This window comes from Rana temporaria, chromosome 12, assembly GCF_905171775.1.
Source record: "Rana temporaria chromosome 12, aRanTem1.1, whole genome shotgun sequence".
NCBI classification, from domain to species: Eukaryota; Metazoa; Chordata; class Amphibia; order Anura; family Ranidae; genus Rana; species Rana temporaria.
In genome coordinates, this window is record NC_053500.1 from 93,467,478 (window position 1) to 93,481,227 (window position 13,750).

The 13,750-nt window shown below is 46.0% G+C and overlaps 1 protein-coding gene across 1 annotated transcript in view; it reads right to left on the bottom strand.

Annotated features, from left to right (window-relative positions):
• Positions 1–824: 824 nt before the first annotated feature.
• The window catches only part of PSMB3 (proteasome 20S subunit beta 3), a 169,707-nt gene continuing 156,781 nt past the window's right edge, over positions 825–13,750 (bottom strand). The window contains 1 exon segment of the mRNA XM_040329694.1: positions 825–950. Within this exon segment, the coding sequence (XP_040185628.1) occupies positions 902–950 (49 nt within the window). The 3' untranslated portion in view covers positions 825–901.

A 13,750-nucleotide genomic window follows, 5' to 3' on the forward strand; every position in this document is an offset into this window, starting at 1 on the left:
AACATTTAAACGACACCAGTGTTCCTTCAGTTTTATATTTTTTAAAAGCCATTTTCATATTGTTTATAGCTTTTTTAACTTTGACCATGAGCCACATAGGTTTTATTTTTAGCCTTTTAAACTTATTGCCCATGTGAATATATTTTTAGCCTTTTAAACTTATTGCCCATGTGAATATATTTTTAGCCTTTTAAACTTATTGCCCATGTGAATATACTTTGCAGTAAGGTTCCAAACAGTCTTTTTGAAGAATTCCCATTTCTGTTCTGTGTTCATCGGTGCCAATATTCCCTCCCTGTCTAAGTCCTGGAGAGCAGCACTCATCCTTGGAAAATTTGCTCTCTTGAAATGTTGTGTTTTTACCTTTCCTGTATGTATTTCTTGCTTATAGTTAACATTAAATGAAAACATGTTATGATCACTGCTACCCAAGTGTTCCTTTATCTAAACATTAGTAATAAGCTCTGCATGGTTTGAGATTACCAGGTCCAACAGAGCATCATTCCTAGTTGGGGCCTCAATAAACTGGACCATAAAATTGTCCTGCAATAGGTTTTTACATTTTTGTCCTTTAACTGTCCCAGCAGTGCCATTATTCCAGTCATTCTGGGTAGTTATCACTTTTGCAGCTATAACAGCTTCAACTCTTTTGGGTAGGCTGTCCACAAAGTTTAGAAGTGTCTATGGGAATGTTTGACCATTCTTCCAAAAGCGTACTTGTGAGGTCAGGCACTGATGTGGACGAGAAGGCCTGGCTCGCAGTCTCCACTCCAATTCATCCCATTAATTTGTGTGTGTAATTTTGCCAAAAAACAAACAAAAGATCCACCAAAACTTGATTTTATTTAAAAAAAAAAAAAAATTATTATAATATGGTTACAGAGTTCAGATTCAGGAAAAGTTAATCCATGCGTGCCTTCAGTGTCCGTGTAGTAACCTTATCTTTTTCTCTGTAAAGACAGAAGTTCAAATTTTAGTCTACAAATTGGGTTTCACAAATGTTTGTATATAGGAAAATCTATTACAATTTCACAGACTCGCATCCTTTTATTGTCTTTTATTTCTGACTTAAAGATATTTTCCATAAAAAAAGTGAGAAACAGCCATTTCAATATATTTGATATTCTTTTCTGAACACCAAATGGGACTAGGATTTATGACTTACCGTATTTATCGGCGTATACCGCGCACTTTTTTGCCCTGAAAATCAGGGCAAAATCGTGGGTGCGCGATATACGCCGATACCCGCACTATGTTCGAACCACTGCGCCGACATATACCGAGCGCAGTATACTCGGATATAGTCGGGCAGGCTCGGCTCCTCTCGCGGTCACGTCCTGTACGTCCTTTACGCGAGAGGAGCCGAGCCTGCCCGACTTTACCCGAGTGTACTGCGCTCGGTATATGTTCGCGCAGTGGTTCGAACACAGCACGGGAAGCGGGGATCGAGCGGGGAGGACACCACGAAGGACGCCGGACCGGACGAGGCCGCCGATGGACGACGGGCAAGACACCGACGAGGGGCATCCAAACTAAGTATTTTTTTTGCAGGAATTTTCCTTCAAGTTCGGGGGTGCGCGCTATACGCCGGGGCGCGTTATAGCCTGATAAATATGGTATATAATATATATATATATATATATATATATGTGTATGTTGGGTCAACAAGGCCTACAGAGGCGGATCGCTGATGTTTTGGGGATGTGAGCTACAAAAGGCACAGGAAATTTGGTCAAAATTGATGGCACGATGAATGCAGAATACTGGAGGAACATTTGCATTCATCATGGGACGTACTTGGGCATTCCAACATGACAATGCTCCAAAACACAGGCCACGTCAACCTGTCATTGACTACAGGAGAATATAGTGAAGGTTTTGGAGTGGCCATCTCAGTCTCCTGACCTCAATATTATTGAGCCATTCTGGGGGATCTCAAACTTGCAGTTCATGCAATACAGCCCAAGAATTTACAGGAACTGGAAGCTTTTTGCCAAGAGGAATGGGCAGCTTTACCATCTGAGAGGATAAAGAGCCTCATCAACAAATACCACAAAAGATTTTCAAGCTGTCAATAATGTAAAAGGGGGCAATACACGGTATTAAGAACTGGGATCAGGGTCATTTGGGTATTTTTTTGCCATTATGATTTAAAAAGAGTAAATAAACAGTTGATTGATAATAAATAGCTTCAGCCAAACGCTAACCATGAGTGAAAGAAATGTTTGTGTTTTATCATTCATATTCTCTGAAAAACGGCCAAGAAATCAAACTCTGCCAGAGTATGAAAACTTATAAGCACAACTGTATACAAGTTTTTTTTGACAAAACAATATAAGCTTACTTGAAAAAGCTCTTACCTTAATCACACAGGCTGAATATTAACGGACCCAGAATTTAAAACTAGTACTGTCAGGTGATTGGACACTGGCAAAAGGTTTTAAAGCCACACCCCCTAGACAATCCCCCCACAGAGTCCTCAGTTCTTTTTCTAGTTTCCTAATGTGATGGACCGATTCTTCTTAAGAATTCACTCTTAGCTGAACTAGATTACAGTGGAACCTTGGATTATGAGCATAATCCCTTCCAGGAGAATGCTTGTAATCCAAAGCACTCGCATATCAAAGCGGGTTTCCCCATAGAAGTCAATGGAAACAAAGATAATTCATTACCCATCGACTTCTATTTTATGCAGTACTGCATGTGGCCAGAGTTGGGGGGGGGGGCGCCGGAGAGACTTGGAAATACTCGGCGACCACTTGGAGCTGCTAGGAAACCCTCAGAGAGGCTTGGAAACTCGGGAACGAAGTGTTTCCGAGTGCATCCAAAGGCAGTGTCACTGGCGCCCCCGCTCCTCTGGCCAAATGCAGTACTGCACACTGCAGAGGCTTAAATCTAGTTCGTATTGCGAGTCAAGATTATTTTTAAATAATAGCTTGTAATGTGAAAAGCTCGTAGTATTAGAAGATGGTGAGTAGTTGATCGAAGAGTCAAAGTATAATACAGTAATACCTCGGATTGTGAGTAACGCGGTTGTGTTACTCGCAATCCGAGGTATTACTGTATTATACTTTGACTCTTTGATCAACTACTCACCATCTTCTAATACTAAAGTTTTACACTAGAAGAATCGCATTCAGTCAATGTAACCTTGTAATATTCTTTGGAGCCGTACCCAGACCCCACACCTTGGAAACAGCCTGTAATGTTGCTTTGGGCACTGGATCATACATGGGCGCTCACTTCAAACACTTTGTACAACATGTCCCATGCTGGAAAACCAATGTGCAACCAGAAGCAAATGGCTGTGAGCATAGACAAGTGTGTTCTGGTAGAGGTCACCCTGCACAATAGCTCAGCATGGAGATCACTATACTAACATTGCATAGTTAGATCGAGCTCCTTTCGGTTTTTTATGTTCAGCCCGCCAACACCTAGAGCCCGTAGTAAGAGGTACCAAGGTGCTATATTCCATCCTTTCAAACACAAGAATTTGTTACTTCACCCAGGTCACTGCACTATCCTTTCAGGACATGCATACTCTATTTCCACACCCCAATTTCTGCGAGTACCCCACAGAAGAATGTCCACAACCGTGGCAAAATAAAAAAAGATGGTCCCCTTCAAGGCATAACTCCTTTAGGCAATGCTTCAGTTTTATTGTGTTGGAAGGTCGTGGTCTGTACAATAACTAGCTTCTCAACCGTTCCAACCAAGATCAGGAGATGGGAAATTGATCCAAATAAAGCCAAACGGCTTTTCATCACTCAGGAGGAATAGTACCTGTTCCCCACACTGGACGCTGCATGGACACAGCCTGTAAAGTTGCAGTTTGGCACTGGACTCTGTGCAATGAGGATATATTGTCTGGTGAATCATTATGGGTGCTATACAAAAGGCTCTTGGCAAAGCTCACCATGATGGGTGAAAATTATACCCCATAGAGGGTCCTGCAGCAGGACTGCCGAGTGCCCTGTGGTAGCCCTACAGGAGACCTCCAAACCTGTCAGTTCCAAAAGCAAGGCGTGTTCTTTTGGCTCTGACTCTCTCCACCTATCAAGTACCTCCGCTACCTCCAGGACACCTTCCTCCAGTTACTTTGTGACGAGAAAGGAATTTTCATGTTTTGGCTTGGGTACAGCAGCTTTCCAGCCAGAAAACTTGCCAGTTTGAAACCAATGGAAAAAGAAAAAAGGAAGAAGAAAAGGAAGAAGAAGAAAGAAGAAGAAGAAAAGGAAGAAGAAAGAAGAAAGAAGAAAAGGAAGAAAGAAGGCTTTTTTTTTTTTATTATTTTTTTTACACACAGGAAAAAGGAGGGGTATACTGACCAAAACTATTGTTAGCAAGACATTGCAGAATGTACCCTCCTGCTTTCAGGACAAAACAAAACGTAACACAAATCACCAAGACTAAATAGCTTACACCTGAGAGCCCTCAGAGGACTCAGTCAGGTTACAGCAGGACCATTGTTAATAATCTTTAGGGACAGCATGTTGACAGGAATGGTATCAGCCGATTGGCTATCTTCAATGTGGTACCAATATTCAAAAAAAGGGCAGAGACAAATACTGGGAAACTACAGGCCAGTCAGCCTATCAATAGAATGTAAACCGTTGGTAGGGGATAAGGGAACTATATCCAAGAACTTACTGAAGAAAACCACATCAGTAGTAGTATTAATCAACATGGTTTACGAAGGGGCGTTACTACCAGACCAATCTGTTAACATTCTGAGAACGTGAGTTGCCATCTAGATAAGAAATGTGGTATTTCTGGATTGCAAAAGCTATGTCTAAGCACTAGCTTTGGTGCGAAACGCGTCAGTAGACAGGTTTTATTTTATTTTTCTGTGACTTGTAGTGCTGTCCTTTAAATAAAAGGCTACAATTTGTCCAGAGTGGGGTTGTCCAGCAACAATCGTTGTTCCTTCTTTACAGGGGCATGTCAAAAGGCTAGTCTGGAGTGGCAAGTGGGGTACCCCAAGGCTCTGGCATTGGAACAATTTTGTCTCATTAATTCATGAATTATATATAGAAAGTTTCATAGTTGGTCAGGTTGAAAAAAAAGACACAAGTCCATCTAGTTCAACCATAAAAAGATAAATAAAAAATATCGTACAATCCCAATTCTATACCCACAGATAGATTATAGATAGCCATCTATCGGTATAGAGAGCTCAAGCTTAGTTTTTGCAGACATAAAAATGAGCAGGGCATTAATTTTTACATTGGGATATAGAAATTTTACAGGAAAAAATGTGGGACGTGCCAAAGCAGTGTCAAAATCGAGGGGTGGGAACAGCATTAAACAATCTTCATCCCAAAACAAAACAGAGCTCCTCAACTGAGTTGCAACCTTAGACAGCTGCCTACAAGACTTGCGGCCGAAGCAAGCATCCAAAGATGCACTTACATCAACATTGTGGAATTTTGTGAAAGTGTGAACGGATGACCAGGTCGCTGCCTTGCACACCTGGGAGACAGACGATTGATGTTGGAAAGCCCAAGAGGCACCAATTGCCCTGGTCGAATGCGCCGTAACAGAACAGGGAGGCGCCCTCCCCTTTATGGCATAAGCCTGAATCACGATCTGTCGGATCCACCTAGAGATTGTGGCAGATGAGACCACCAGGCCCTTCTTAGGATCAGCCACCGAAACAGTGAATCTGACCTCTGGAACGGAGCAGTAGCAGACAAATATACTCTCAGAGCTCGGACAATGTCCAAGGAATGCAACGGACGAGGACACAAGGATGGAAGTACAATGTCCTCATTGAGATGAAAAGCCGAAACGACCTTAGGAAGAAAGGAAGGCTGTGGATGCAGCACCACCTTCTCCTTGTGGAAGACCAGGTAGGGAGCCTTGCATGACAAGGCTGCCAGCTCAGAAACCCGTCTAACTGACGTGACAGCCACAAAAAAGGCCACTTTCTGAAAAAGTGTCAACAAGGGAATTTCCCTAATGTTTTCTAACCGTGGGTTCTGAAGCACCGAGAGGACCAGATTCAAGTCCCACAGAGGTAGTGGAGGCCGGACCGGAGGGGCCACATGCCGGACCCCCTGCACAAACGTGCGCACCAGAGAGTGAGCCCGCCAAGGGTTGTTGAAAGAAGACAGCCAGGGCAGAAATCTGCCCCTTAATCGTGCTTAAAGCGGAGTTCCGGACACAATTTCACTTTTTAAATATAAATACCCATGTAATACACAAGCTTAATGTATTCTAGTAAAGTTAGTCTGTAAACCAAGGTCCGTTTTGTTAGGTTGTTACAGCATTTAGACACTTTATAAAATAGAAATTGACTGGGGCCATCTTAAGTGTGGGCATCATGAAGCCAGACTGTATGACTTCCTGGATTTCAGCCTTGCAGACCTCGCACATGCTCAGTGCTGCACAGTGTCAGATCAGGTTTCAGCCCTCCGACGCTGCAACCAAGCTTCTTATTCCTCCTTGATGGTTGACATACGCTACCGCCGTGGCGTTGTCCAACTGGACCCTGACTGGGCACCCCCATAGCCTCTTGAGACCACGTGGAGAGGCAAAGCCAGTTTGCCTGAAGTTCCAGGACATTGATCATCAGGCAGGATTCCTCCGGATAACAGAAAACAAAAACTCTTGCGCATGAGTGGATTGTCAGACAATCAAAGGTCCATAGAAATAACGATAACACTGGCCTTGCTGCCCTTCATGGATGGGGGCATCCTAGTAGAAAACAAGAGAAAAACAACAAAGGCGCACCAGCCTAGTAGTAAGCTATGTAAGTAGTAAGCTATGAATAAGCACAACATTTTGGTGTGAAACGCGTCAGTTTTTACCCCGTCTGCAGTGGCTTTTTTTTAATTTACAATAAAAGCAATTTATTTTTGCAGTGCGGCTGTCCAGAGCGTTTTTCCTTCATTTTGCATCGCACCAGCCTAGTGTATTACCGTTTTGACAAATTTCATTAAAATAAAATATAAAAACCTACTCACAATTGTGGTAGAAAGATTTGCAGTAAGAAACTCATTCCATAAGAGGCTGCAGCATGTAGAACCCGAACTACACTTCAAATGGTCATGGAGGAAGTGAAGAGGGTCACTACCGGGTGACGCGTTTCAAAGCACAAAGCTTCTTCATCAGAGCCCAGCAGTGTACTACCCTCAAAGTCCCTTTTATATACACACATATACACATGAATGTGCACCACAGGGCAAGCAATGGAGGACCTCCCAAGGGTCATAGAGACTCCTCCCACAGAGGTCGTGGGATGAACACTAAAACACCTATAGGATGTGGCCAGATGGATGATACAAAATGACCATAGCAGGTATCTAGCGCTGGCGGGGCTAATAATACCAAAAGCTCAATAAATAGTATTATTGTAACTGTATATGCAATATATACACACACACCACACTTTAGTTAGCTCACAAGGTACTAGACATATGCCCATAGGTCAATTTAAAAAGGTGTCACTTGCCAGATGGTAGCGGCTGCGCATATGGATGGAACCCCACGCAAACAATCCATGGCGCAATGGTGGTACACTTCCGCACAAGGCTGTGCGTGGAACGCAAGCAGACGTTTTCTCTTGTTTTCTACTAGGATGCTCCACGCTATCTGAAGTGCGGGCCTGACATCGCTAGTTTCCGCCGTCACCCACTAGTGATGCGCGGGCTGGGTTGGACTAGACTGGATCGCCGCTATTTTGGAGGAGACCAAAACGATAGAGGGAAAAGCCGGGACAGACAAGTGGGACAGTAGTTGCAATATACAGTGAACTTATTTGCAGCAAGTCCTTGGGGGAACAGCCATGTCATTCTAACTACTACCTACTGGGAAGGTCACACCATCGACTCGCAGGGGCACATACATATGTACCTAAAGTGTGGGTACTAGGGGAGACAGACATATACCATAAACCATACAGGTGGTGCATCTATATATGCGCACATATATATGTATACACAGACACAGCGGCACCATTCTCCACCATATATACACAGCATTAGTGGCAATCCAAAACACAATGGCCCAGATTCACGTAGATCGGCGCATCTTTATGCCGGCGTAGCGCATCTCAGATGCGTTACGCCAACGTAACTTAGAGAGGCAAGCTCCGTATTCTCTAAGCAAAAGCGTCCAATTTTGCACCAGCGTAACGTAAAATCGGCGGCATAATTCAAAGTAGGAAGGAAGTGGGCGTTATCCATTTAAATGAACCGTGACCCCATGCAAATGAAGGGCCGAAAGACCGGCGCATGCGCCGTCACGCGATCGTATGTCCCGTGCCCCTCTGCGCATGCGCACAACTATGCCCGGCATTAATCCTGAGTTACGCCGGCCCACCGTTTACGCCCAGACATGCGCCCGTCGAGTCCAAAAGTACACCCGTTTGTTTTGGTGAAGATACTTTTGCGATATTATATTGTGGACATGTCTGCCCGGCGTTCTGGGAACAGAAAAAGGAACTTCTCCCCAGAGGAGAAGGGCATCATCCTTGCTGCCATGGAGAAGTACTACGATCGCCTCCATGGGGCACGTAGCAAGGACACCAGTAAGGGCAGAAGGGACGAGATCCTTATGAGGATCACCAACCAAGTTAATGCCGTTGGCAACAATGAGGTGAGGAGGCCCCAGGACATCTCAAAGAAGATTAACGATCTTCGCAGGAGGGTGAAGGAGAATATGGCTATTATGGCGAGGCATGCCAGGGGCACTGGTGGTGGACCTGCCTCTAGGGTCCGTCTGACTCCTGACGAGCAGGTGGTTGCCCGCTGCCTTACTAGGGTGCAAGTGGAGGGAGTTCAGGGCTACAACTCAGTTGAGCCGCCCTTGAGGACAGGTAAGTGTATTTTTTCTATCTGGTGTGTAGCATGTGAGGGGGGGAGGGAATATGTGACAAGTGTGTGGGTCCACCAACATGTGAATGTTTTGTGTCATCCGCAGATGTCCAGGAGGGAGCTGGGCTATCTGGTGCCCCTGCCCGTCCCACACCATCATCCCCTGCTGACCCTGCCCCCCTGGGAAGCCAAGAGGCATTGGTGGAGGGGAGTGGTGCCCAGACCTCCAGTGACGAGGTCATTCAGGATGTTGCTGAACATCTGGGTGAGGAGGTGTCTATCTCGAGGAGTCCACCATCTCGGCTGCTCCATCCCGGACGTCAAGCCTCCGATCCTCTAGTCCCTCTGGCTCCATCCCCAACACACCCACTCCCTCAAGTCCCTCCCACTATGCCAGGCCTGAAGCCTCTCCTGGCCTCAGGAAGGCAACCAGGAAGACCAGGGGGGTTCCGGGCTTCCTGCCAGAGAACCCGACGAGTGCCCAGGACTCGCAGACCCGCCATATGGGTGAGATGGCCCAGGACATGAGGAGAGTGGCCGACAGCCTGGACTCCAGGGGCCACATCAATGATGGTCTGCATGATGTGGCTGGCAACACAGCAGCTGTCATCACCTGCTTGGGGGAGCTGCAGGCCACAACGGCTACCCTCGTGGCAGAGGTGCGGACCCTGTCGGAGGCCGTCCAGGGTCACACAACTGCCATTGTGCAGGTGCAGTCAGACAAACAGCATTCTGAGCCGTATTGCCGTGGCATTAGAGGGCAGGCCTCCAGCCATGGTGGATGCTCCTCCACCTAATGTCCCCCCCCCACCAGGCAGTTGCGGAGCCGTGGCAGCAGCCAGGGCAACTAATTATGGAATGCCAGTGCTTCCGATTACGGTATATGTGCTCTGTGTCACGGGGGGGGGGGGGCTGTAGTGCCACATGTGTGCAATCAATGGCCCCCACGGTGTGTGGGAATCCTGCAATTTTGACAAAATCCGCCATTGTCTTATTCCGCAGGTGCTCCTGGGTGGGTCTGATGATGTGGTGGGACATGCGTCTGAGGATTGCGGGGACAACCTGGTGCACACATCTGCTCATACTGGTTTGTGACATCCCAGCCACGACTCCACTTGTACGCTGAAAAGATCCAGTGGCGAGGAAATGCAGTGTTGCCAGGACCTTGACCAGTGGCTGCACTGCATGTGAGCGGTGTGTCTGGCTGGTGATGTCATCATGCAGGGTTGTGGCTATTTCCTGGATGGCATCAGTGTTGAATCTGAAGATGCGATACACCTCCGAATCCCCCATGCCAAAGATGTTTATGCGCGTTCGGTATATCATTTCCCGTGCCCTCCTCCTTCTACGCGCCTGGGCACACACTAGTATAGCTATGACCATGCCGGCATACAGATGTGTTGTCCTGCAAGTGTGGTTGCTCAGCTCGTCCGTAACGGTGCTGCTGAAGCTGCTCTCCAGCTGACCTGCACACGTCTGGTGCAAAGTTGCCCCTGCTTTATGAGGGGCAAGTTTAGGCCGGACGTACAGCTTACACGCACCGCGCGTAGCCTGTGTCGGGCGGACGTACGTTCGGGAATCGGCGCATCTCCCTCATTTGCATATTTGAATAGGAAATCAATGGGAGCGCAAGATGCTCCCAGCGTAAATATGCGCCTACGCTACGCCGGCGTAGAAAAGTTACGCCAGTCGGAAGAAGCCTATTTTCAGACGTATCTGGTTATGTGGGTACGGCGCATAGATACGACGGCGCATATTTACACTTACGCCGTGCATCTCGAGATACGCCGACGTAACTTCTTTAAGAATCTGGGCCAATAATCTGGGCTGTGAATAAAATGTACCCATACCCAAATGCACATAAGGGAGGAGCAGACCAGTTCAACATCGAGAGGTGCAAGACAGAGTATACATAAAATAAATGTACTGTGTGTGTGTGTGTGTGTGTGTGTGTGTGTGTGTGTATGCATGCATGCATATATATATATATATATATATATATATATATATATATATATATATATATTAAATAAATATATAGATGAAAGAGATCCACATGTGTACACACGTATAAGTGAATGCATAAATGTACATTAGAATAATAGTAAAGATTTTATCTTCTTTAATTTACATATAGTGAAAATCCTTCAACTATGTATACGCTAGAGCTGCACCACGAGAACCTGCATGATGTGTAGAACAGGAATACAGACCTATAATGTCATAAATTCACTTGAAAAAGGTAAAATCAATTAAAATAGACCAAGGAGGATGTTGACATAATGTCAGCCAGAGTGACAAAAATGCTACAAATGGCAGACCAAACAGGGAACTAGTGCAAGAGAAAAAAAAATAAAAAGGGCCCAAAAGCCTGATTTGGCCTTTCCATAGGGAAAGGAAAAAAAAACAGAGGGGGGGGGGGGGGGGGGGAGAGGGGGTGGTTCAGACCCACAGGAATGTTAACAAATGTTATGGATTTGCGGGATCTTCATTTAACCCCCCAGGGGCGAGACTCCCAAGGGTGAAGATACAGTAGGCTTCTCGTTTGAAAAGCCTCTGGTGTCCCCTGTCTAAATCTCCTCCAATAGACTCAATTTCAAAAACCCTCATGCCAGCTGGTTCACCTTGATGAACTTCCTGAAAATGTCTAGGGACCGGATATTTAACTCTGGTGTTAATGTCGCACTTGTGCTCGCCAATGTGCACTCTCATAGGGCGAGAGGTGCGACCTATATAGAGGCGTCCACATGGGCAATGAGACGACAAATTCTGTCCCACAGTTAATGAAATGCTTAAACTGGTGGAACCCAGCGACCCTGGGCCGACTGAACACCCCAGACCTCCCCCCAACCGGTAAGGCTGGCATCCGATGTGATCACCGTTCCAGTGAAAAGGAAGGAACGATTTCCTGGACAGAAGTGCCGGTGATGTCAGCAACCAAACCAGGGAGTTCCTGACTAGGTGGCTCACCCTGATCCGACAATCCAGGGACAATGGACACTTGTCCCATCTGGACAGAATTGCCTTCTGCAACACTCGAGTGTGAAATTGAGCATACGGAACTGCCTCAAAGGAGGCTACCATGAGGCCCAGGACTCGCATGCAGAAGCGGAGTGACGACCATCTTTGGGATGTCAACAGGCACACCGCAGCCCGAACGGAAGGGTCTGTAACCTTTTCACAGGGAGATATACTAGGCGTTGAGTAGGCACCAAGACTGACTTCTGAGTATTCAGAACCCAACCAAAGTCTCGGAGGGTCTGACAGGTTATAGAAACACTCTCCTCCAATTCTGAGTTTGAAATGGCCTTCAGAAGATCGTCCAAGTAACCCACAATAGCGATTCCACGCTGTCTTAGCAGGGCCAGAATCGGGGCAAGCACCTTGAACAGCCTCAGTGCCGATGCCAGAACGAAAGGGAGAGCCACAAATTGATAGTGGTCCTCCCCGACCGCAAAGCGCAGAAATCTCTGATGCCTGGTGCATATGGGGACATGCAAGTATGCGTCCTTGATGTCCAAGGACGCCAGAAAGTCCCCCGGATGAAGAGCAGCGATGACAGAGCGAACAGACTCCATCAGGAATCTTTGTATTTTCGCAAAGCAATTGAAAGCCTTTAGGTCCAGGATTGGACAAACCCCATCCTTCTTGGGTACCATGAACAGATTTAAGTAAAACCCCTGAAACTGTTCCTGTACTGGGACAGGAATGATTACCTTGCGTACCAGCATGTCTCCAGACCTAAACCCTATTAAGCATCTGTGGGGCATCCTCAAAACGGAAGGTGGAGGAGCATGAGGTCTCTAACATCCACCAGCTTTGTGATGTCATCATTAAAGGAGTGGAAGAGGACTCCAGTGACAACCTGTGAAGCTCTGGTTAACTCCATGCCCAAGAGGGTTAAGGCAGTGCTGAAAAATAATGGTGGCCACACAAAATATTGACACTTTGGGCCCAATTTGGACATCACTTTTTGTACTCACTTTTTTTTGCCAGACATTAATGGCTGTGTGTCGAGTTATTTTGAGGGGATAGCAAATTTACACGGTTATACAAGCTGTACACTCACTACTTTACATGGTAGCAAAGTGTAATTTCTTCAGTGTTGTCGCATGAAAAGATATATTAAAATATTTACAAAAACATGGGAGGGGTGTACTCGCTTGTGAGATAGTGTGTAGATCAGGGATCCTCAAACTACGGCCCTCCAGCTGTTGCAGAACTACACATCCCATGAGGCATTGTAAAACTCTGACAGATATGACTAGGCATGATAGGAATTGTAGTTCCTGAACAACTGGAGGGCCATAGTTTGAAGACCCATGATGTAGATTATATACATATATTAGAAAAATGCCAGAATTGGCCCCTTTCACAATCAGGCGCTTTGCAGGCGCTATAACGCCCGCAAAGCGCCCTGAAAGAGCCGCTCCCGAGGGGGTTTACACTGGAGCCGTGCGCTGGCAGGATGTTAAAAAGTGTCCTGCAAGCAGCATCTTTGGAGCGGTAACCGAGCAGTGTGTATACCGCTCCTCCTCAGCTCTTGCCAATTAAAATGAATGTTTTAGGGCCGCTAGCGGGTGTTAAAAGTGCCCCGCTAGGAGGCCGAATACCTCTGCAAATATGACGGTAAAGCTCAGCTAAAAATAGCACAGCTTTACCGCCACCACCGCCTGCACCCCAGTGTGAAAGTTTAAGGAAGTGGTTAAGGATGTTCTGTACACGGACTGTGCTCACCCCGACAAGGAATTTGCTCTGCCAACAAGTTCAAAGAGGAACTACAGTATGCTCACATGATTTGTAATAAAAAAACGTCTTTGCCATTCTGATACTTCTTTCCAACCACTTTGCATATTATGTTATATATACTGTGATTCCGTACTTGCCAAATATGCTGCATTTAATGGTTGATTATATATATATATATATAT